The sequence below is a fragment of the Podarcis cretensis genome (assembly GCF_951804945.1).
Source record: "Podarcis cretensis genome assembly, chromosome: 1".
Taxonomy (NCBI): domain Eukaryota; kingdom Metazoa; phylum Chordata; class Lepidosauria; order Squamata; family Lacertidae; genus Podarcis; species Podarcis cretensis.
In genome coordinates, this window is record NC_137170.1 from 8,204,681 (window position 1) to 8,226,948 (window position 22,268).

The 22,268-nt window shown below is 45.9% G+C and overlaps 1 protein-coding gene across 5 annotated transcripts in view; it reads left to right on the forward strand.

Moving 5' to 3' along the window:
- KIAA0586 overlaps positions 1-19,242 on the forward strand; it is a 79,055-nt gene extending 59,813 nt beyond the window's left edge. For all 5 annotated transcript variants that reach the window (XM_079981877.1, XM_079981880.1, XM_079981879.1 and 2 more), the window contains exon 33: positions 18,998-19,242. In XM_079981877.1, coding sequence (XP_079838003.1) covers positions 18,998-19,137 — 140 coding nt within the window. In that variant the 3' untranslated portion in view covers positions 19,138-19,242. The remainder of the gene's footprint in view (positions 1-18,997) is intronic.
- Positions 19,243-22,268: the final 3,026 nt, after the last annotated feature.

Here is a 22,268-nt window from a genome sequence, read left to right on the forward strand (position 1 = left end):
AAGCTTGGAGAGCGAGAGGGGTCGGTGCGCACCAACCCCTCTCGCTCTCCAGGCTTCAGGAAGACATCCGCAGCCTAGGCAGCCCTGCGGGAGTTCCCAAAGGGCTGTCTAGGCTGCGGATAGCAGCCTGCCGCCCGGGGTGCGGGGCGCCCTGAAGCAGAGCGCCCCGCACGCCGGGCAGACATCCGCAGCGTGGGGAGCCTTGCAGGAGTTCCCTGCAGGGCTCCCCACGCTGCGGATAGCAGCCTGCCCCCCGGCGGGTGAGGTGCCCTGAAGCAGAGCGCCCCGCACACCAGGCAGACATCCGCAGCGTGGGGAGCCTTGCAGGAGTTCCCTGCAGGGCTCCCCACGCTGCAGATAGCAGCCTGCCGCCCGGCGCGCGCGGCGCCCAGAAGCAGAGCGCCCCTTGCGCTAGGCAGACATCGGCCAGCCCCACAAGCTCGGGGGACAGCAGGGAGGCGCAGCGCCGCCATCCCGCTGTTCCTCAACCTTGTTAGGTTTCCCCGACCTGGTTTTGGGGGGGAAATAAAGGGAATTTTTTTCCCCTTTATTTCCCCCCAAAAAAACTAGGTGCGTCCTATGGGACGAAAAATATGGTGCTTCATCGGGAACCTTAGCATAGATGTGAGAAGCAGCGTCGTGTAGTGGTATTTGAACTAGAGAAAAAGGATATAAATACTATGATTCTGTGAAATACTTTTGTTTTATAAAAAAACAAGTTGAAATCTATTGTTGTTTTTCATAAAATTTATATACTGCTTAATTGTTTAAAAACAAAGCAGTGTTATCAATTTAAAGTAACGGTCTAAAACCTAAAGAAAAAAAATCAATAAGATAAAGACCAGCTTAAAACATATGTCAATGATCTGTAAGTCTGGATAGGCTTATAGGTTCTTGGCATGGGGGTCTTGTTTGGGGGGCATTGTTGCTGTTCTTGATATTGGTTTTATTTTAGATCTTGTGATTTCTGTGGAAATGGTTCAGTTACTTGTGTATTTTTAAATATTTCATTTATTGATGATGACTACTTTTGTTATGTTGTAAAAGGTAAAGGTAAAGGTACCCCTGCCCGTACGGGCCAGTCTTGACAGACTCTGGGGTTGTGCGCCCATCTCACTTAAGAGGCCAGGGGCCAGCGCTGTCCGGAGACACTTCCGGGTCACGTGGCCAGCGTGACATCGCTGCTCTGGCGAGCCAGAGCCGCACACGGAAACGCCGTTTACCTTCCCGCTGGTAAACGGTCCCTATTTATCTACTTGCACCCGGAGGTGCTTTTGAACTGCTAGGTTGGCAGGCGCTGGGACCGAGCAGCGGGAGCGCACCCCGCCGCAGGGATTCGAACCGCCGACCTTTCGATCGGCAAGCCCTAGGCGCTGAGGCTTTAACCCACAGCGCCGTGTGTTTTTACCACTTTTTTTACGTAACCTTGAGCATGGTTTGGAAAGGCAGCATATAAATAAAATTATCTATGTATGTAAACAAAAGATGTTTTCAGCAGGAGCCAAAAAGAGTAAAGTAAGCCATCCTAATGTCAATAAATCTATGGGTCTGTAAATATACGATATTTTTTAGAAGTGTGTACTTACATACCGTATTTTTTGCACCATAACACTCACTTTTTTCCTCCTAGAAAGTAAGGGGAAATGTCTGTGCGTGTTATGGAGTGAATGCCTGCGGGTGGCGGGGGGAATCTGCTGCAGTCGTGAGCAGAGGATCCATGGTTCCCCTTCCTTCCCTCCTCCATGGTTACAAAGCATGGATCCACATGGATCCTCAGGATTTTTGCATTGGGCTACTCCAAACTCACTGTCAGATCACATGTCTGTGGCCACAGCATGAACCACAAAAATCATATATCCACTATTTCGTTTAGAATATTTTTTTTCTTGTTTTCCTCCTCTAAAAATTATGTGCGTGTTATGGTCTGGTGCGTGTTATAGAGCGAAAAATACGGTATGTTGTGAATGTGGCTAACATGTATCTGCATGTGCATTACAGAACATGTTACTGCTGCATCATGTATGAATGAGTCAATCTGTTAAATATGAGCTCTTGACCACAAGGTGGCAGCTTCTGTTCTTTTTTAAAGGAAGAATGGCATGGTGGGTTTCACATAGAACAGGGGTGGCCAACTCCCAAGAGACTGCGATCTACTTACAGAATTAAAAACTGGCAGTGATCTACCCCCGTTTTGGGAAGAAAAGCCCCAATTTTGGGGGTTCATGTCAAAGTTGTTGCGCTTTTTTAAGGGAGGAGGAAAGCCCTGATTTTATAGGGTTCAGGTCACAGTTGTTGAGCTTTTTTCAGGGATGTACCATTTTTAGGGGTGTACAGGGCAAAGTTTGTTGTTTGTTCTTGTTGCTTAAAGATAAGATCTAATAGAGCGTAATCCATTTAATATATATGATACTAGTCTTCCTCTTCCCAACTAGCTGAACAGTCAGCTGCTTAATATGACTTACTATGCAATCACCTGTGATCCCAGTCCTAAGTGTTGGTAGTCCCCAAAACTGGAGGGTAAGGACTAGACACAAGTACCAGTATTTTCTGACCCATAGACCAGAGGGTGAGTTTGAGTGATCATTGTCTTTTCCACGCAATGCTCAGGATTTGTGTTCCTTATGCAGTGGGATGTGCACTCTTCTGGGTCACAGAAGGGGATTCGACTTATAAACACTTCCCCATCACATCTATCATCTATCATCTATTATCTATCATCTATCTATCTATCTATCTATCTATCTATCTATCTATCTAGTTGTGCAGAAATCTTACTCGCTGAAAACTTTGTGGTCATGGAGCCAATTAAGTATTGGAACCAGTCCAGTTCCTACCAAGCAAGAAATGCATAATAGTGAATACATGGCATTGAAAATGAGTAATCTGGATCTTTTGTGTGTGTGTGCGATACGCAGGAGAAACCAAAATGCTTATCAACCCTTACGCAGCCAATCTAGCAAGTGCTGCAGCTTCCACGGGGAAATGGGTGGTCTGGAGAGCAATTGTGAAAGCTTCTGGGAGGGTTTGTGTTCTGTGCTCAAAACATCTTCCTTCCTTAGATTTGGAAGCTATTATGTGTCACAGAATTCATTTCCTCGGTTAATAGATTCATTACTTGGCTTTGCAAGATAGTTTGCTGTCGTCTCTTCATTAGCCAGAAATTATTCTAATGAATTACAGTACTTACTGTGGTATAGCAAATCCCTACCAGATGCTTCAGCTGGAAGGGATGATGTTGGAGCCAACTGTGGAGCTCAAATCAGGACAAGAAAATGATAAGGCTATGGGGATTGTTTGGTTTGGCTTGGTTTCTGGGGTCTTTTTGCTGGTGTTCCAGAAGTGGCTTTAGGAATTGGCATTATAGAGCTGGCCAGAATCAGAACCTGGGACAGCTTTCAGGGACAGACTTTCATCTGAAAGGTCTGAACAATCCTGGGTTCATAGTTTAGTAATTACGGGTACTCCCCCCCCCCTTTTGAGATATCACTGGAGGGGTTCACTTCTAGTAGATTTCAGAGCCATAAGACCTTCTGACACCAATGAGGCTTTAGGGCCAGGTCACAACAGAGTAGAGTTGGTTACAGTACTAAGTTGCTGGTCCGCTGTTCAGAAAAATGAGTGGCTAACAAAGCACATTTTGCTACCTGGGTTAAAAGGTTTGGTAAGGTTATAATGCCTGGTCTTCCAGTTCTGGTTTGTTGCTTGCTTGAGTAAAAACCTTTAGGAATTTGAGTCAAAGCGTTGGGCTGAAACAATTATGACAGTAGGTCTTACTGCAGGATTTCATATCTCTGTCTCTTCTGTAAAGGCCAGAAATGTTTCTGTAACCTTGAGTCTGGATTACTGTAATGCACCCTATGTGGGGGTGCCCTTGGGCCTGGCTTGGAAGCTCCAGCTGGAGCAGAAGGCAGCAGCCAGACTGCTGATGGTGACACGTAGCCAACAATATACGACCCCCTTGTTAGAACATCTGCACAGGCTGCCTATTTGCTGCCCACCAGGATAAAGGTCCTTGCCAATTTACAAAGCTCTGAACAACTTAGGTCCAGCAATACCTTGGTGACTGTCTAAACTCTGGTCCCATCTCAGTCACTGAGATCGTCTGCAGGAGTGCTGGTGGTGACAACATCCCCCAGTTGACAAGGAGCAGCTGACCTCAGCACGAAGGAGAACAAAATAGTGTCATCGGCCCAGTCTTGTAGGATCCTCTACGAACAGAGATTCAGCAGGCACCTTCTGTTTGAACCTCTAAAGGCTTGCTGAAAAGTTTTGTACAGTGGTGCCTCGCAAGACGAAATTAATCCGTTCCGTGAGGCTCTTCGTATAGCGGTTTTTTCGTCTTGCGAAGCAAGCCCATTGACAGCTTAGCGGATTAGCGCTATTAGCGGTTTAGCGGCTTTTAGCGGATCAGCTGATAAGCGGCTTAGCGGCTTAGGAAAAGGGGGGGAAAGGGGGGGGGAACCCGCAGGAACTCGCAAGACACTTTCGTCTTGCGAAAGCAAGCCCATAGGGAAATTCGTTTTGCGAAGCGCCTCCAAAACGGAAAACCCTTTCGTCTAGCGGGTTTTCCATCTTGCGAGGCGTTCGTCTTGCGGGGCACCACTGTATTCCACCAGGCTTTACATAGACAATTTAAAGCACACTTTTCAGTAATAATGAATTGCTGATCTCTGGTTTTAAATTGCTATGCGGCATTGGTACATAAAAATATTATTGTAAACCACTCTGGTATTTTTTTGTGATATAGCATTATATCGATATTTTTTTCTAAAGAAGTAACGTAAAGTAAATGACAGGTAATGTGAAGCCTGGTGAGGCCTTTCAATATAAAGGGGGAAAGTGGGAAAGAGAAGGAGAGGTGCTACCAGCTGCTGGGATAGAAATCAACATTAATATTGTTTTCTTCTTGGTGCTACCTTGGACTCCTATGCTACTGGTGAAACTTCATCCTGTAGGGCCTTTGCTTTGTCATCTGTGCCAAATACGCTTTTAAAAACAATTGTTATTCTCTCCTCCTTTCCCCTCCGAAAGGCTTCTTGCCAGAAACAAATCTTTCTCACAGTCCCTCGCAGGACCCGGACACTTACTCTAGGATATAGCTGGAACAGCTCTGAGCGCCCTGCATTGTGCACTTCATGAAACTAGTAATTGCCGCTGCCTTCATTGAGAAAAGCGAAACGGCCAGATGGGCAAGGATCCCGCTGGCACCCGCCTTGAGTGGCCCTGAATAAAAGCCGATGAGGGTGATGCTGAGCTGGCAAAGCTGACCTGCTTTCACCCCATCAGGCATACGTCCCTTTACATAAACAGGGAACCGAAAAGCAGAATGAATGGACATTTAAAGGAAGGGGCACGCTGGGATGCTAATGACTGTATTAGCCCAGGAGCCGCTTAGTTACCCTTCCCTGCGCTTCCTGCAAATTAGGGCCGCAGCAGCATGGTGCCTGTCACTTCCGAGTTGCGCCAAGCAGAAAATATAAAGCTGTCCTTAACTGCCCCTGGCCTATACGATGCAGAAAGCTGGGGGCTAAATTAGAGGCTGAAAAAGTTGAGCAGGTTATAGCTGGTGCTGCGTGCGTCTGTATGCACGGAATTTCAGTTGTTTTGTTTCTAGGAGTAATTGTTGAGACGGTGCGACGGGGATTCGTGATAAAAATTATGTCGAGGCAGAGGGACGTGCCTGGGGGGAGGAGAGGCTGTTGGCCTCTGCCGCAAAACAATCCACCCTAAAGGGTCAGTGATGAATGTGGCTGAGGAGGTGGTGGAGGTATGGGGGCCAGGTTTGAGGTTCCCCACCTTAGCACTACCTCCACTGGACTCAGTCCCAGGGTTCCAGAGGGAGGAAAACGTCACGGGGAGTCGTGGCTACCGCTCTGGTGCACAACCCAAGCAGGTTCAAAGCTAATGGCAATGATAGCTTAGGGGATCCCACTGATTCAATGAGAACTGGGTGCAGTGAACTTCCTCCGACCCCTGAACTTACTGTAACTTATCTCCTGGTTCTCATGTCTAGGACTGCAGCAGAGGGATGTTCCGGTACTATATATTTAATTCCAACCATGTTGGCTAGTTGCTTGTGTGACGCTCCAGCGTTGCCAGGCTGCGCGCATGTGTTGTTCTGTACATAATCTGACATCAAATAGGTTTACATTAGTTCAATGAAACACAGCACTTAACTCAGAAAAGCCGTTTAAGATTTTAAGTAAAAGCCAGGCCTATTTGGGTAGCTCCCTAATTGCCAGTGTTTCAGGGTGCTGCGTGTTCCCCCTCTCCCTCTCTTAAGAGCATAATTGTAGTTCTTCAAGTGATTGCTGTGCATAGTTGGCAGGCCTTAATGAAGGTTTCTTTTAGCAGATTGCAGTCGTGAATTATTATTTTTATGAAAAAATTATAAATAGGGAATATTTAATACTATTCCCCGTTGCTTGATCACAGTGATATGCTACTTAGAAAACATGCTTCTTATTCCCACTGTTGTGTCCCACACATGTACGTGGCTGCCTGGCTTTTGAATTTATTTGTTTTTCACATTTATATACCACCTTTATCTCGCAAGGATCTCAAGGTGGTTGATGTGGCTCTCCTCCTCCTCCCCATTTCATCCTCACAACAACAACCCTGTGAGGGTGGTTAGACCTAAGAGATGATGGCTGTCTTCAAGGTCACCTAGCGAGCTTCATGGCTGAGTGGGGATTCGAACCCTGCTGTCTCAGGTCCTAGTCCAAGGCTCTTAACCACTAAACCACCACTGGCTCTCTGGTTCAGGTGTTGACTCTCTAGTTCTCTGCTTGTCGTAAGAGCAAAAGCTTCTGAGCTCCTCCTCCCGGCTGCGCAGGAGGGGGAAAGGGAACAGAGAAGCGCACAGTGTTGGGCTTTCTGCGGCTCGTGCATGTTGCACTAAGCCAGGTGCAGGGTGCTGCTCAAATGTTGCTGGATTCCCATAATCCCTGGCGGTTAGCCATGCTTGCTGGGATTGAAGAGAATTATATCAGCCACATCCGGAGGACCAAAGGTTCCCCACCCTTGCACTAGACCACAGTTTAGTGTGACATGCTAATCCTGTGATGATAATTTGAAAAGGTAAGAACCAGAGAGATGGGACAGGCAAATATGGGACAATCAAAAAAAAGTATACTACCCTTCATCCATAGAACTCACAGCATGAAAATACAAGATAAAAACACAAAATGCATAATAAAAACAAGAACAAAAATAAAGCAATAACCCCTCTCCCACAAATGCATTTTAAAGGGTACAGGATGTTAATCAGTCAAAGGGAAGGGACCATTAAAGGTGTTCTGAGTGCCTGAAACGTTTGCATTGTGTATGTGGCATAGGGAGTGAACCCTGGTGTCTGTGATATCTTATGCATGGTTCTCAGTTGGATGGTCAGTAATGATGAAGAAGACTCCCTGAAATCTTCCCTTGCCTCCGTACTGCCGACCAGTAGACACAAGGGTGTCTGCTGTAGTTCGCACTCTCAGCTGATGCAGGGGCCACAGTGAGGTCCAGCAGACCTGACTATGTGCTGTGTGTGCACCTTCTAAAAATATGTCCCAGAATCCTCTGGACCACACTGGGTTGCCATGGCACACAGCTGCAGGAGTTCCTCAGTAGGCAAGTTGGTGTGAACAGCATTTCTTGAAAGAGGGAATACTTCCAGCACAACAAAGCCCAGTTAGATAAAAATGGGTTCACCAATGTTGTCGCTATGTGGATAACTCATTTTTTTACTGTCAAAGCAGTGATGGCCACACCTTCTGGGAGGTGTTTGAGGAAAAGAAGGTCCGCCTTATTTAGAAATTTCCAAGAGGAAATTCCAAGTAAAATAAATATATGCTTTACAGTTTTCTTAAGGTGCCTTAAGGCAGAAACAGAATGAGCAACACACACACACACACACACACACACTCGAAGCACTTTGGAGGAAAGGGGGATCGGGGGGCTAATCTGGACTGAAATTAATGAATGTAAGAATTAGAAATAAAAACTCCTCAGCCTAAACAAAAGAGGAGCAATTTCCCCTCTTAACCACACAACCGTTTCTTGTTTGCTTCCACTCTGGTTGACTGTTGTGCTCTGCTAACTCTCTTGGGCAGTAGCTTGACTTTTGTTGAATGAACCGATTGTTTTCCTTTTGTGTTGCCCGTCAAGCGAGCCCCCATCTGGTTTGCATCAGACTGTTTTCACAGCCAACAACTGCTGCCTTTTCTATATCCTGACACTTAAGGGCCCCCACGCTATCAAAGCCTTGCTGTGAGAGCCTGTCTGGCTGGACCCATGCAGCTGTGCCCTGGCAGCTTGAAGCTATTAGCCAAATAATGGCAACTTAGAACTTGAACCGGCTCTTATTCCCATTGGTGGTGGTGGTGGTGGTGGTGTGTGTGTGTGTGTGTGTGTGTGTGTGTGTACACTGAACAGAATACCGTACTGCTGAACCCCACAATTCAGCAGTGTGAGCCCCCAGTTCCATCTCTTCTTTCTAAAACTTTCTAGGGTTGTGTTTTTGCTTTTTAATTTGCAAGCATCTGAGAGAACTGCAATTTCTAAAACACACACAGTGACATTAACCAGAGGCACCTCCTTTAATGTTGCTTAGAACTGCTTCCAGTGGCATTGTTCAAGATAATAGTTGGCGTGCAACAATACAAGGAGGATTTGCTTGTTCAAACTGTGATTTATTTATCTTTTAGGATTGCCAATGGACACAAGGTTGCTTTTGTATTCAGGGAACTTCAAGGGCTGTTTGCAGACCCTGACTTTATGCTGCTTCATGCATTTTCTGCATGAGGATTTTTCTTCTTCTAACATGCAGCACAGTTGGGACCCCTGGCAGCCCCTGCTTCCAGATTGTAAAAGGGCTGTCTGGTCCTCAAGGTTCATAGGCCCTCTCTGAATGGCTGGGCTGGGCCTATTAAAGCCCTGGAAATCACAGCTGGCCTTAGTGTGGCTTTCTGATCTCTGGTCTGTGATATGACAATCCTCTTTTCCCCTGGGGCATCATCTACATGTGGAAAAGTAGGTATTGCCACTGGCAATTATTCAGATATGATTACGAAGTCAATGTGCTTTCTAGTAAACAGTGGTTAGTTACCACTACTCCTACTGTACTTTTTAACATAGAGGAGATGTGCCTTATGTATATGTGTGTGCGCGTGTGTATTATAATTGCATGTGTGTGTGCTCACTGTAGAGACAGATTGAGAAGGCGAAGGCTCTGACATTGCTCTTGAGTGTGTGTGTGTGTGTGTGTGTGCACATGGCGATGCGATCTCTGTCTCTCACGCATGCATTTTCTTGCACAGCTTTGAGGAATGCTGGAAGAGCAGCGTGAGGCCACAGCGCTACAGTTGCCAGCACGCCATCTGATGTGAAAATGGGGGGGGGGTGTTTCCTCAACGCTGCATTAATTTTGTTTGCTCCTGGCACCCGTTGCGTGTAGGATTCTTATCGCTGTCACTTTCAGAAACAGATCTGATTGTCTAAAATAGCTTCTCTCTTGCGGGCTTCCTCTGCTCCAGTATAACACAAAGCTTGCAAGTAAATCCGTCTGCTGATACTCGCAAGCAGGACAGCCAAGCAGCCCCAGTTGTTTCCCTCCTGAATGTGGTTTTTCCCAGCCATCGTGCACATCCTTTTAAGCTTATCCTCACATGTCTAGAAACACTTTAATTTTTTTTTAAAAAATCAGCTGGAACCGAACTGGAATGTTAAAAGGCTTGTGTTGTAAGTCGTCTTGAGTTTCTGTAAGAAAAAGCGACAAATAAGTTTAGTAAATAACAATAATTACTCAGGTTATTGTTATGTTGTGTACCTCTGCCATCTGGTGCACTTGGCCCCAGCAGGACCCTTGAAATTCACGTGTTTACTGCCTTGATGCTAGGATGCTTTTCTAGCTACGGACATATTTTTCTAGTAGCTCAAATGGTAATAAAGACACCTGATCTGTTGGCCTTGCCAGACCTCTGGAGAGAGGAAACAGAATTGTGCTGGGCCATCAACATGCTTTACGGTTTATGAGACAACTGGACCTAAAAGCCTCTGTGGAACAGCAGGAATGTGCACTGCTGTTCTTCGGCTTCTACTAGGGAATGTGTTTGCAGATGGGAAGCACAGCACTCACTCCCTCTGCCTGACTGCCCAGAGCCATTGCCTACATTGTGTATTTGGGGTTTACATTCAGTTGTCCTCTCCTTGGGCATCTACATTGGCTGACGGTCTGTTTCTCAGTGCAATTAATGTCATGGACTGGTTGGACACAGAGGAATAATGGGAGGAACCAGCTGGCAAACCAGCAAGGAAAGAAGGCTCAGAACCCAGGGATTGGTGGTAGGACAACAAGTGGTCAGAGAGAGAAGATTGGGAGGGAGGGGAGGTGACGGAATCTGAAGAGGTAACAGGGCTTAGTGAGCGGGGGCAGTCTGTGGCAGAGACAAGTCCAGAATCAAAAGCAGAAGCCAGGAGAGGAGGGAGGCTAAGAGGCAGAAGGGGCTGGTGAAGAGTCATGGGTGTCTCCCCCTCCTACTGTGACAAGCTCCCTTCCCCCTGTCTCCCTGAATCAGAAGAGGCATGAAGAGGGCGGAGGAGAGGTTAGTGTCAAGCAGGCGCAGTCTCAGATTGCTTGGGGAAAAAACCCTTTAAAAAGAAAACCTTTTAAAAGAAAACACTCCTAAATGACTTAGGACATTTCAGCAAATGTGGAATGTGCTTCCCAGGAAGGTTCACCTGCCATAGCCTTTGATATCTTTCCAATACTGGGTCACATCCCATCAAATGCAGGACTGCAAGAGTACCAGCTAGCTGGTTTTTGTTCTATTTTTCTTTCTTGTTTTCTAATGTGTGTTTCCCTGTACACTCTGTAGTATTGCATTTTTTTATTTTGTGTTTAACTTGCTGGTTCGGTGTTAATATTTTGTAAGCCGCCCTCAGAGGCCCTGGCTTTAGGGTGGTAGATACATTTATAAAACAGATAGAACAAAACAGTAATTCGAGGGATGCTCTTAATCTGTGTATTAGCTCAGTGCAGATATTAGGGTGTGTGAGCGAGAAGGAAGCAGACTTAATGCTTAACTTGGCTGCACTTCTTCCAGTCCCAGAAGTTTCTGTTAAAAATCTAGGCCACTTTCCTAGTCAGCCTGGGTTGGGCTGCAGATGAAAGAGATGAGATTAAAGCGAAAACACTTTTCCTTGTTTGCATAGTTTTGACCCAAGCCCAGGCAATAAGTGATAGCAACAGTGCTATCTCCTTTCACTAAAATAAAAACAGTTTATCCCAGTGTAATCATCTGCTTATGTTTCGGTTTCTTCCCCTCTTCATAGCCTTCCCTTATATAGCATTTTTGTATAAAACGTTAAGTTGAATATAAGCTACAAATATTTGTAACAAAAGATTAAAGCTTCATATCTAAAGCCAGGGGAGGGGTGTGAGAAGTGCAGAATAAACAATAACTGAAAATGGATTTTCCCGGAATTTGGGGGGTCAGTGTTTCCCCCCCCCCCAAACAACAACAAGAAAAACTGGATGGGGAAACAATGCAAACACATCACTATTGTTATTTTAAAAAGCAAACAGAAAGGAAGCATCTTTGGAAAGTGTCCTGAAAGAAGACATTGAAGTCATTTTTGTTGTCTCCATTAACTTGTGCTTAGCAGTGAAACGACGTTGGCAGCGGCTTCCAGATTGTACAGTCAGCTCCCCACTTAGGCAGGGGTTACGTTCCGAGGCAATGCCCACGTCAGTGAAAAGCCTTCAAACCCCCCCCCTCAACCTCTGGAAAGCCTTGGAAAAAAAACAGCAGCATTTACCAGCTGCCAAACTCCACCACAATCGCTCCCTCCAAACCACCTTGCTCAAACACCAACTCTCCACAGAGCCACAGCGGTCTGTGCAAGGGCTCCTGGGATTGCACTTGCAAAGGCTTGTGGGATTGCTAGGTGCTGTTTTTGTGCCTGGGCTCTTTGAGGGTTGTTTTTGACATTATTAAAGTACTTCCAGGTTCGGCATGATGCACATCAGTTGGTTATGGCCTGTATTTGAAAGGGACTCAGAGACCCATGGTAGCTCTCAAGACTTCCTCAGTGAACCTGGCACCAGAAGGCAAATTTGTCCACCACTGCTGATCTTCTGCTTTGGAGCTTTCTCACGGGTCACGGAGTGAGACTAAAACCCAACAAGTCTGTCCAGAACAGATGTCCCGTGGTTATCAAGCATAGATCCTTCAGCCAGCTTGTCAAAATGGAAAGGCATGCCAAAGGCAGAAATCTTGAAAAGCACTGCAGCAGGAAAACAGGTTAATTTTGACTGATTTGATTTGTTATATTTCTGTGCCGCTTTTAATTCAAATGAATCCCAAAGAGGCTTACAAAAAAACAAATAACAATAAGTTACAGCACAAATACAGCACAAATCATATAGGGGCAATGAACAAATCACCAGTAAAACAATCCAAAAAACACCATCAACAAAACAACTAAAAAATAAGCTGAACGGAACTGTTACAACAAAAGCCATATTATATGGTTAACAGATCAGTGTTTTATCATCTGTAAAACAGTAGCAACAACATTAACAAAATAGCAACCAAAAAATAAACCAAACCCAACCGAGTTCATGAACACACTGCCTGTCTCTGTCCCATGACTCATAATCTTTCACTCTATTCAGTTCATTAAGAGACACGTATCCACGATGCCAGTGGCAGGAATGCCATTCGGAAGGCTCCTTGGGCTGGAGATGGGGCAGCGCAGGTGAGCCCAACCACCCCATGATGATGGTCAAAGTCTCTATCCCATCACTGTTCTTCTGGAAACAGCTCCCTTATGATTTTAATGGCTTCGTGGGTTCACTCTAGGTTTTAAAAACTCTGGATTCTGCAAAGCTCTAGGTTCTAAAATTGGGGTAGGGGAAATGACAGCAGCCAGCTTTTTGCTTCTTCTGTGTACTGTAAGAATCAGGTCTATATTCCTACCCTCTGCCTCCTGTTCCTTTGGAACTATTCAATCTGTACAAAGGCCCATCCCTCTCAGCCCATTTCTGTTTGTAGGAAATCTCCTCCTCTGCTGCAGCACAGTGAGGCATGATCCGTGAAGGAGAATGGGAAACCTTTTGCTTATTGACGGCTCCCTCTCTCCAGTACTGTCCCAGATGCTTGCGAGTAATTTTGGAAGTGCTGGCACTCAGCCCAGTAGACTGCCTCTCCACAGACTGCTGCAAAAGCAGCTGAGGTGCGGACCTTTTCACACCATTAAACTCTTCACATTATCATGAACGTGTCTCGGTCCTGCATGTAAATTCTGCTGTGGTTTTAGAGAACGATCTTGTACCCACTCTGGGAGAACTGGAGTCACTGGTCCAGTGACCTTCAAGGGAGAGTGCAGTGTTGGACACAGGGATAATTTCCATTAAGCGTTAGATATGAAGGGCTGGATGAAACCTGAAGGTCACCCAGTTTCTCCGTTTTACGTTAGCCCAGGCCATAGTCATCAAGCAAAAATGAGTAATGAAAAGGTATCTCCTGCGGCAAACATGGTTTGGTCTGGCAGGAATACGTGAGTTAATTTCAAGAAGCTGTGTGCTGCATTGGTTAGAGTGTTCAACTATGCCGGGAGGGGGACTTTTGTCAGTCCAAGGGTCAAATTCCCAAATGGGCAGCCTTCTGAGGGCCACATGCCGCACCCAGCCTGGACCTTAACCTCTGTTGCTTGGCCCCTCCCCTTTATTTGTCCTGTTAACATCTTTGGCTGCTCCAGTTCAACCACCACCCAGAGATTTTTTCTCCCTTGCTGCCCCTTATGATTCAAACTGCCTTAAGGTAAAAAGTTAAAGGTAAAGGGCCCTTGGACGGTTAAGTCCAGTCAAAGGCGACTATGGGATGTGGTGCTCATCTCGCTTTCAGGCCGAGGGAGCCAGCATTTGTCCACAGACAGCTTTCCGGGTCATGTGGCCAGCAGGACTAAACTGCTTCTGGCGCAACGGGACACTGTGACTGCTATTTACCTTCCTGCTGCAGGGGTACCTATTTATCTACTTGCACTGGCATGCTTTCAGACTCCTAGTTTGGCAGGAGCTGGGACAGAACAAAGGGAGCTCACCGCATCACGGGGATTCAAACTGCCGACCTTCCGATTGGCAAGCCCAAGAGGCTCGGTGGTTTAGACCACAGTGCCACCTTACCCAACACTTGCAAGGTGCCCCTTCTCTTACTTCAAGCTCCTCCTCAAAAAATACTGTTTGCTTTGGCACAGGCCCCTCATTCAAATGCCCTGCAGTAAGCAAGCCATGGGACAATCAAATGTTTTTCCTCCGCCTCCCCTGTTGCCTTCCCAGTGCCTCTTCTGAGACTGTAAGCTGCTCAGGTCAGGGAGCCATCCTCTTCTGTTTAGCAAAGCCGTGTGCACTGATGCCATGTTGCTAATAACGCTGGTTGAATTTTGTTTTGTTTTTTTAAACTTAAGAAAATGTAAAACAGAAGTGCCAATTGCTCCAGCAGTTTTACTAACTTCCTTGGGGAGCTGTTCCTTTCCCCATGCCCAGGGTATTATTATTTTTGCCAAGCTGCCTTTCCTGGTTCTGCAGTTGTGGGCACACGGGCATGTGTGGCTAGCTGCCTTGCGACTGTGGCATCTCAACTTCCATGGAGATTCCTAGAGAGCCTGAACGTCCCTTGAGTGCATCTCTTGACCAACCTTCACATTTGGCGCTTTGGCACTGTGACTACAGGGGAAAGTTGTTGTTATAAAGATTAACGATGACCTTGGGGGATCATTCATTCCCTGACTGCAAATATGGCGGCAGTTTCTCTTAGAGAAGTCAGAAGTAGGCAGTTTGAACCTTGGAGTTGCCTATATTCCCCGTGCATTTGCTGTGTGTGTGTGTTGAACCGGGATGCTTGAAGCAATTACAGGATCATGCAGCAGTAATTTAAACTGGAAGCCAAGCTGCCTCTCATGAATACAAACTCCTATTGCAAATGTGGAATTGCCAGTCATGGCGTTGGTTCAGATCTATATTTCTTGGACCCCACACGTTTCTAACCCGTCTGCTGATTCTCCATCCCTCAGAGGAGGCACTCCTATTTGCTTCCTACTTTACCTTGCTTATTCTGCCCAGAAAACTACTATAGCAGCCTTCAGAATAATAATAATAATAATCATTTGTTATTTATACCCCGCCCATCTGGCTGAGTTTCCCCAGCCACTCTGGGCGGCTCCCAGTCAAGTGTTAAAAACAATACAGCATTAAATACTAAAAACTTTCCTAAACATGGAAGAAACGGGGAAGAAACCTGGAAGATAAGGCTTTCCGTGACTAATAACCCCGATGGAGGAAGAGCTGGTCACAGCAAGATAGGGAGACCCCCCTGGCTTCTTCAGCCACCTGCCTCCTCTCTGCCTTGTGGCCCCCTCCTCTCCAGCCTCCAGACTTCTCTCTGCCACAGTCTCTTCCTGCTCACTAAACCCTGTTACCTCTTTTCAGCTTCCAACACCTCCTCCCAGGCTTCTCCCTCCTCTCCCGCTGCCCACTCAGTTTCATCCCACCAGCAATGAGCTCTGAGCCTTCTTCCCCTGGGGGTTCCTCAGCTGGTGCCGCCCACCATTCCTCTGCATTCGGCCAATCTGTGACAGGGGACCCTTTCAAATTCCACTTTTCTGTCTGCCACGAAGACATTCCTGTCTACTGACCACAGAAGATTCTGGGGCAAATTTGCTTCATGCTAGCCAGGCCTGTTGAGCCGCTCTCTTTGTTGGTCTGTGTGAGCTGAGAGCATAAGATTCTGCATTTCCTGATATAATGGCAATGTGGCATGGGCTCTTTTGTTTCAGTCCCCTTCCACTGCTGTCACACAATGAAAGGACATTGAGCTGCAATGCACTATGGCCCTGAGGTCTCTCTTCTTATATACTTCAGAAGAAACCCAGGGTTCTCCAGAATATAATCCAAAAAACGCTCGTGTGAAACATGGTGAAATTAATAAGTTTAATACATGGGTAGGCAAACTAAGGCCCGGGGGCCGGATCCGGCCCAATCGCCTTCTCAATCTGGCCTGCGGACGGTCCAGGAATCAACGTGTTTTTACATGAGTGGAATGTGTGCTTTTATTTTAAGATGCATCTCTGGGTTATTTGTGGGGCATAGGAATTCGTCCCCCCCCCCAATATAGTCTGCCCCCCCCCACAAGGTCTGAGGGACAGTGGACCGGCCCCCTGCTGAAAAAGTTTGCTGACCCCTGGTTTAATACATGGTGGTTTGTAGCATTTTAAGACTGTTGTTAGATCCCTTTCATTCTATGTTGTTTTCACTTGCAGCCAAGTGAGCATTTTCAGCAGTCTTCAGTCTTTATCTTTTGTGAACAGCCATTAGATCCACAGCTTTTAGGTCCGCTGGGAAAATGCTGTTAGGCATACATGTAGCGCATTAGTGCTTCTGGAAGCATCGCTTTTGAAAACAGTTTTTGCAAGTCAGGCAGCTGCTTGTGCATCACGAGGCCCGGATTTTCCTTTCCTTTGCAACGGCAGCCAGCAGTTCTCATTCAACCTTAAAATAAAAGGAACAGCACAGCTCGAAAGAAGCAGGACACCAAACCACTTTTCTGCAAAGAAAGGCTCTAAAGGGTTGGAGACCCTCTCATTCTGGAAAGACGCAACTGAGAAAGGAGGAAGCAGGCCAGCTGGAAAGGAGCTTCGCAGCAAGATCTCCAAATACTCTCCTTGTGAAATGCTGTTTTCCTTGAGATCTGTGACTTTCCACATGGTTGGTCCAAGAAGAGCCCATTGACTTTTCTTTTTAATAAAGTTTGAGTGTCTATTCCTTTTCTCCTGGGAGTTGCGTGGCCTGCCAGGGTGTGCACCCCAGCATCTTTCAGAGGAAGTGTAAGAAGCTTTTAATTGAGTCCGGCCTTTCATGGCATGTGACTCTTGTTTGCTATATTTATAGGATGTTATATCATTGCCATGGAGAGACAGGCACGCTCTGCCTCCACGCCTCTGCTGTTTTCCAAGAGACCGCAGAAGCCCATATTCTTATCCATGGCTGTGCTGAGCACCTGAAATGTCTGGCTTCTTAGCATCTTGAGCAAGAGCAGCTTCGATAGTTGACCTCACTGCCTTCCTTGAGAGGCCTTACCAAAGTGCAGAGGCAAGGTTCGCTTCACTTCGCTGTCCGTCATGCTAAATAAACTCGGACTCCCTGTGCTAGGTCAGAAACTTGGGCTGGCCTGGTGGCGAAGAGACCCTGGGAGCAGGAAGAGCCAAGTGGCCTGTTGCTGATCACTTTAGAACGGGTCAGCAACCTTTTTCAGCCGTGGGCCAGTCCACTGTCCCTCAGACCATGTGGTGGGCTGGACTATATTTTGGAAAAAAAATATGAACAAATTCATGTGCCCCACAAATAACCCAGAGATGCATTTTAAATAAAAACACACATTCTACTCATGTAAAAACAAGCTGATTCCTGGACCTTCCGCAGGCTGGATTTAGAAGGCGATTGGGCCGCATCCAGCCCCCGGGCCTTAGGTTGCCTACCCCTGCTTTAGAAACTCATACCCGTTGCTTGTCTGCGGCTTCAATGCCAGGGCTGATTTGCTAATTAGTAGTCTCCGAAGCGCAATACAGAACAGACTATATGAATCTGAGCTGCCGTTGCATAGCCACAGTAGATAATTAAGCAGGGGAAGAGTTGGTAAATATTATCCCTCTAGGGTTGAGGGGAAAATGTTAGTTGCTATGCGTGTCAGTGAAAGAAGCAAGATTATTAATGTAGCATGCCTCAGTAGTAATGCAAACTGCGCTAGAGACTTGGGTTTCGTACTTCTAATGACTCTGGGCCCCGGCGCTCTCAACTGATACTTCCTTTTGGTTTGTTGCACCTTGGGTGGGCAAGATGCTCAGCCAGTCCTGGTTTCTTCATATAACAATAGCTGCCTGCTGTGGATTTCAGTTTCAGGTGAGGTTAGTTGAGCTTGTGGCTGAGGGGGCTGCCTTATGAAAGTCAGATGTGGTGGACATTCAAGGCTGCTGTGCATCTCGATCCAGTGGAATGGGGGGAGTCTATGCTTTGAGCAAGTTAGCAGTCGGGAAAGAAGTCCAAAGACTATATATGATTCTCTAAAATGTTTACTAAATTCATATCCTGTCCTTCCTCCCAAAGGGGCCCAGGGCAGCAAACACATTCATGATTTTAAAATGTACAATAAAAAATGCTTAGAAGCTCTTGATGACATCTTAAAAGATGCACAATGAAATTTTTAAAACAATTTTTAAAACAGATGTAACCGGATTGTAACCAGACATCATCGCTGTACTCTTTTCACATCAACAGGCAAGAGAGTTCCAGAGCACATGGGTGTCAATTGACGGTTGCCACACGGATGTGCAGAGAACAGGAATCATATCATAGAAACATAAGAAGCTGCCATTTCCTGGACCATCTCACACATGTGTGCCCAAGACTCACTTGTGCGTTCTCTGTCTCTTCTGTGTTCATGGAAATTGCAAGTTCTCTGAGTACATCAGACTAGGCAAACGATGGTTTTCACTTACCCTCCCAAACAAACTTGCAAACCGCAATTTGAAGTGGCCCCACTAGAGAGATGGGCAGAGTTAAGGGGATTGAGTGGTCTTTAGCGATTATAGTCATGGATGCTTATAATCCTCATACAGTCCGGTTTGAATAACTTAACATTTCTTCTCCTATTTTTGGATTTGGAAAGAAACTAGCCCCTCTCCTGTTTAGTGTTTGTCCGGGTTACTAGCAGTGTGGGTGGCTAACAGATGTCAGAGAACACACCCAGGAAAATCTGAGTCAACAATGCAGCTGCCTGCATAAAATCTTCTGGCGATGTCTTCCCATGTGCTGATGCTGCATGATCCAAACAGCATGCGCAGGGCCTCATGGCGTTTTTACATACGAAGATGATGAAATCAGACGGCAGCTTTAGCACATCTTGCATTTGTTCGCATGGCTCAGCTTGGAAACGACTAAATCTTCTCTCTGTTTCAGGGGGAGAAACGGCACCTGATTTAAGTTTCCTGCCTGCGCCAGCAAAGATGTCTACGATTCTACCATCTGCCAGTATAGACGACCAAAGCTTCAGTTCTGTCCATGGCAGTGCAGATTCGTCAGGGGCAGATACGTTTTGAAGTGTGCATGTGTATTTGTGACACAGACGCATGAGCTGGGAAAGGGGAGCGTTGACAGCTGTTTGTGCGGAAACAATATATGGTGCAGAAATGGCATCAACCACATGTTTTGACATCGAATTAATTGGCTTGCCTTTCATCACTAGAAACTTTTTATACGTGTGTGTTTCTTACATGTGAATATGTACACTATTTTTTAACAAATTAAATATTTTATTTTTAAAAAATGAATTTCAGCCTTGCTGGGTATCTTACAAGCCCCGTGTTTTCTTTCCTTTCCTTTTTTTGACTTGTTGTTGCATGTTTATAATAATAATAATTTTAATATTTATATGCCACCCATCCGACTAGGTTGCCCCGGCTGCTTTGGGTGGCTTCCAGCGATAGAAGACAATAAAATTAAAAAACAAACAAACCAATAAAACCTTTAAAAATTCACTATATGGGGCTGTTTGGAAGGGCAAGGGGGATCAGACCATTTGGGGGAATGTAGGACCAAAGCAGGCCATTCGTTCCTCTAGCTCAGTATAACCTACACTGATTGGTAGCAGTTATTCAGGATTTGACACATAGGCCTTCTCCAGCCATATCTGGAGAAACCTGAATTTGAACCTGGGACCTTCAGCATGCAAATCATGTCATCTGCCACTGAGTTATGACCCTTCCCTGCAGTTGGCACAAGAAAGGTTTCTTTGTTCTGCCAAGGCGGTAGGTAAGCACCAGTTCCACAGTTTGGAAGCCTTTGCACAAGGGGTCCACGTTGGGTCTCCCTAACCTGGAAAAGGCAGGATGTGTAAATCCCATGAGTTCTTTCTTATTGCCTCCAAAAAATGCAGGTTTTTTTTTAAAAAAATTGTCCTTGCTCATTAATCTTCCAAAGGGATTAGTACACACAGCAGCAGGTGTATTGAAGCTGTGGGGAGCACCTGCCGACTCGTGCTGGAGCAGCACTGGAGAGTTTGAAGACTGGAGTCTGTCCGTATTGTTTAATCATTTAGTCATGTCCGACTCTTCATGACCCCTTGGACCAGAGCACTCCTGTCTTCCGCTGCCTCCCGCAGTTTGGTCAAACTCATGTTGGTAGCTTCAAGAACACTGTCCAACCATCTTGTCCTCTGTCATCTCCTTCTCCTTGTGCCCTCCATCTTTCCCAACATCAGGGTCTTTTCCAGGGAGTCTTCTCTTCTCATGAGGTGGCCCAAGTCTTGGAGCCTCAGCTTCAGGATCTGTCCTTCCAGTGAGCACTCAGGGCTGATTTCCTTCAGAATGGATAGGTCGGATCTTCTTGCAGTCCTGTGTCGACCACAGCAAACTATGGCAAGTTCTTAAAGAAATGGGAGTGCCTGAACACCTCATCTGTCTCCTGAGAAATCTCTATGTGGGACAAGAAACTACAGTTAGGACTGGATATGGATCAACTGATTGGTTCAAAATTGGGAAAGGAGTACAACAAGGCTGTATATTGTCCCCCTGCTTATTTAACTTATATGCAGAATTCATCATGCGAAAGGCTGGGCTGGATGAATCCCAAACCGGAATTAAGATTACCGGAAGAAATATCAACAACCTCAGATATGCAGATGACACAACCTTGATTGCAGAAAGTGAGGAGGAATTAAAGAACCTCTTAATGTGGGTGAAAGAGGAGAGCGCAAAATATGGTCTGAAGCTCAACATCAAAAAAACAAAGATTAATGACCACCGGGCCCATCACCTCCTGGCAAATAGAAAGGGAAGAAATGGAGGCAGTGAGAGATTTTACTTTCTTGGGCTCCATGATCACTGCAGATGGTGACAGCAGTCATGAAATTAAAAGACGCCTGCTTCTTGGGAGAAGGGCAATGACAGGCCTAGACAGCATCTTGAGAAGTAGAGACATCACCTTGCCAACAAAGGTCCGTATAGTTAAAGCTATGGTTTTCCCAGTAGTGATGTATGGAAGTGAGAGCTGGACCATAAAGAAGGCTGATCGCCGAAGAATTGATGCTTTTGAATTCTGGTGCTGGAAGAGACTCTTGAGAGTCCCATGGACTGCAAGAAGATCCAACCTCTCCATTCTTAAGGAAATCAGCCCTGAGTGCTCACTGGAAGGACAGATCCTGAAGCTGAAGCTCCAAGACTTTGGCCACCTCCTGAGAAGAGAAGACTCCCTGGGAAAGACCCTGAAGTTTGGTAAAGATTGAGGGCACAAGGAGAAGGGGACAACAGAGGATGAGATGGTTGGACAGTGTTCTCGAAGCTACCAGCGTGAGTTTGACCAAACTGCGGGGGGCCTGGTGTGCTCTGGTCCGTGCGCTTACTACAAGATTCGGTTTAGGCTCCAGTTGGGCACATCAGAAAGCAGCCTGCTTTCTTCCTAAGTGCTTTTGGAGGCAGCTTGATATGACTGAAGATCCGCATCTGCAGAATTGGATGAAAATTGCAGGCATGTTAGGATGAAGCCAGCCAAATTTTGGAAGGGGAGCTGCAGCAATTTTTCCACAAGGGCAGTCTTTACAGTTTGGGATGGGAGGAGTAGTAGTAGTAGTAATAATAATAATAAATAATGGCATCACTTAATCTCCCCAAGTGTTTTGTGGGCAATTGTACTGAAAATGGAGACATCAGAGAAGTGTGTCCCTGGGTAGGAAACCTGTCAAATTACAAACAGGCCCAGGAAATTTTGTGCTAGACAATTTTTAAGTTCATTGGGGGGCGGTGAGTGCACAAAAAGCGATTTGTTCCCTGTGGTTTTGCGGGCAACAATTGTATTATGGAAAGGGCACACATCATAGAGGTGCCCCGAGGATAGTAAACTGTGAAACGTCAGAAGGATGCCCAGAATTTCCCAAGCAAGCATGTCTAGAATTTTCAAAGAGCAGAGTACAGAGAACAGAAAAAAACGAGGTGATATATTAACATCTTTCCCTGACAGCATCGTGATCAGAAAGCTGCTAAAATCATTCCCACCTTGGGATTGGCCATGCTAAAGCATGGGCAAGAAATTTATTAAATAAGTGAATTTAAAAATGAGAAACTTTTGAAACAAAGCTGCTGTAATTTCTGGATTTAAAATTTATTTGTGTATTTTACGTGTGTGTGTATATATACACAAACATGTAAAATATACACACATACAATTATCATATTTT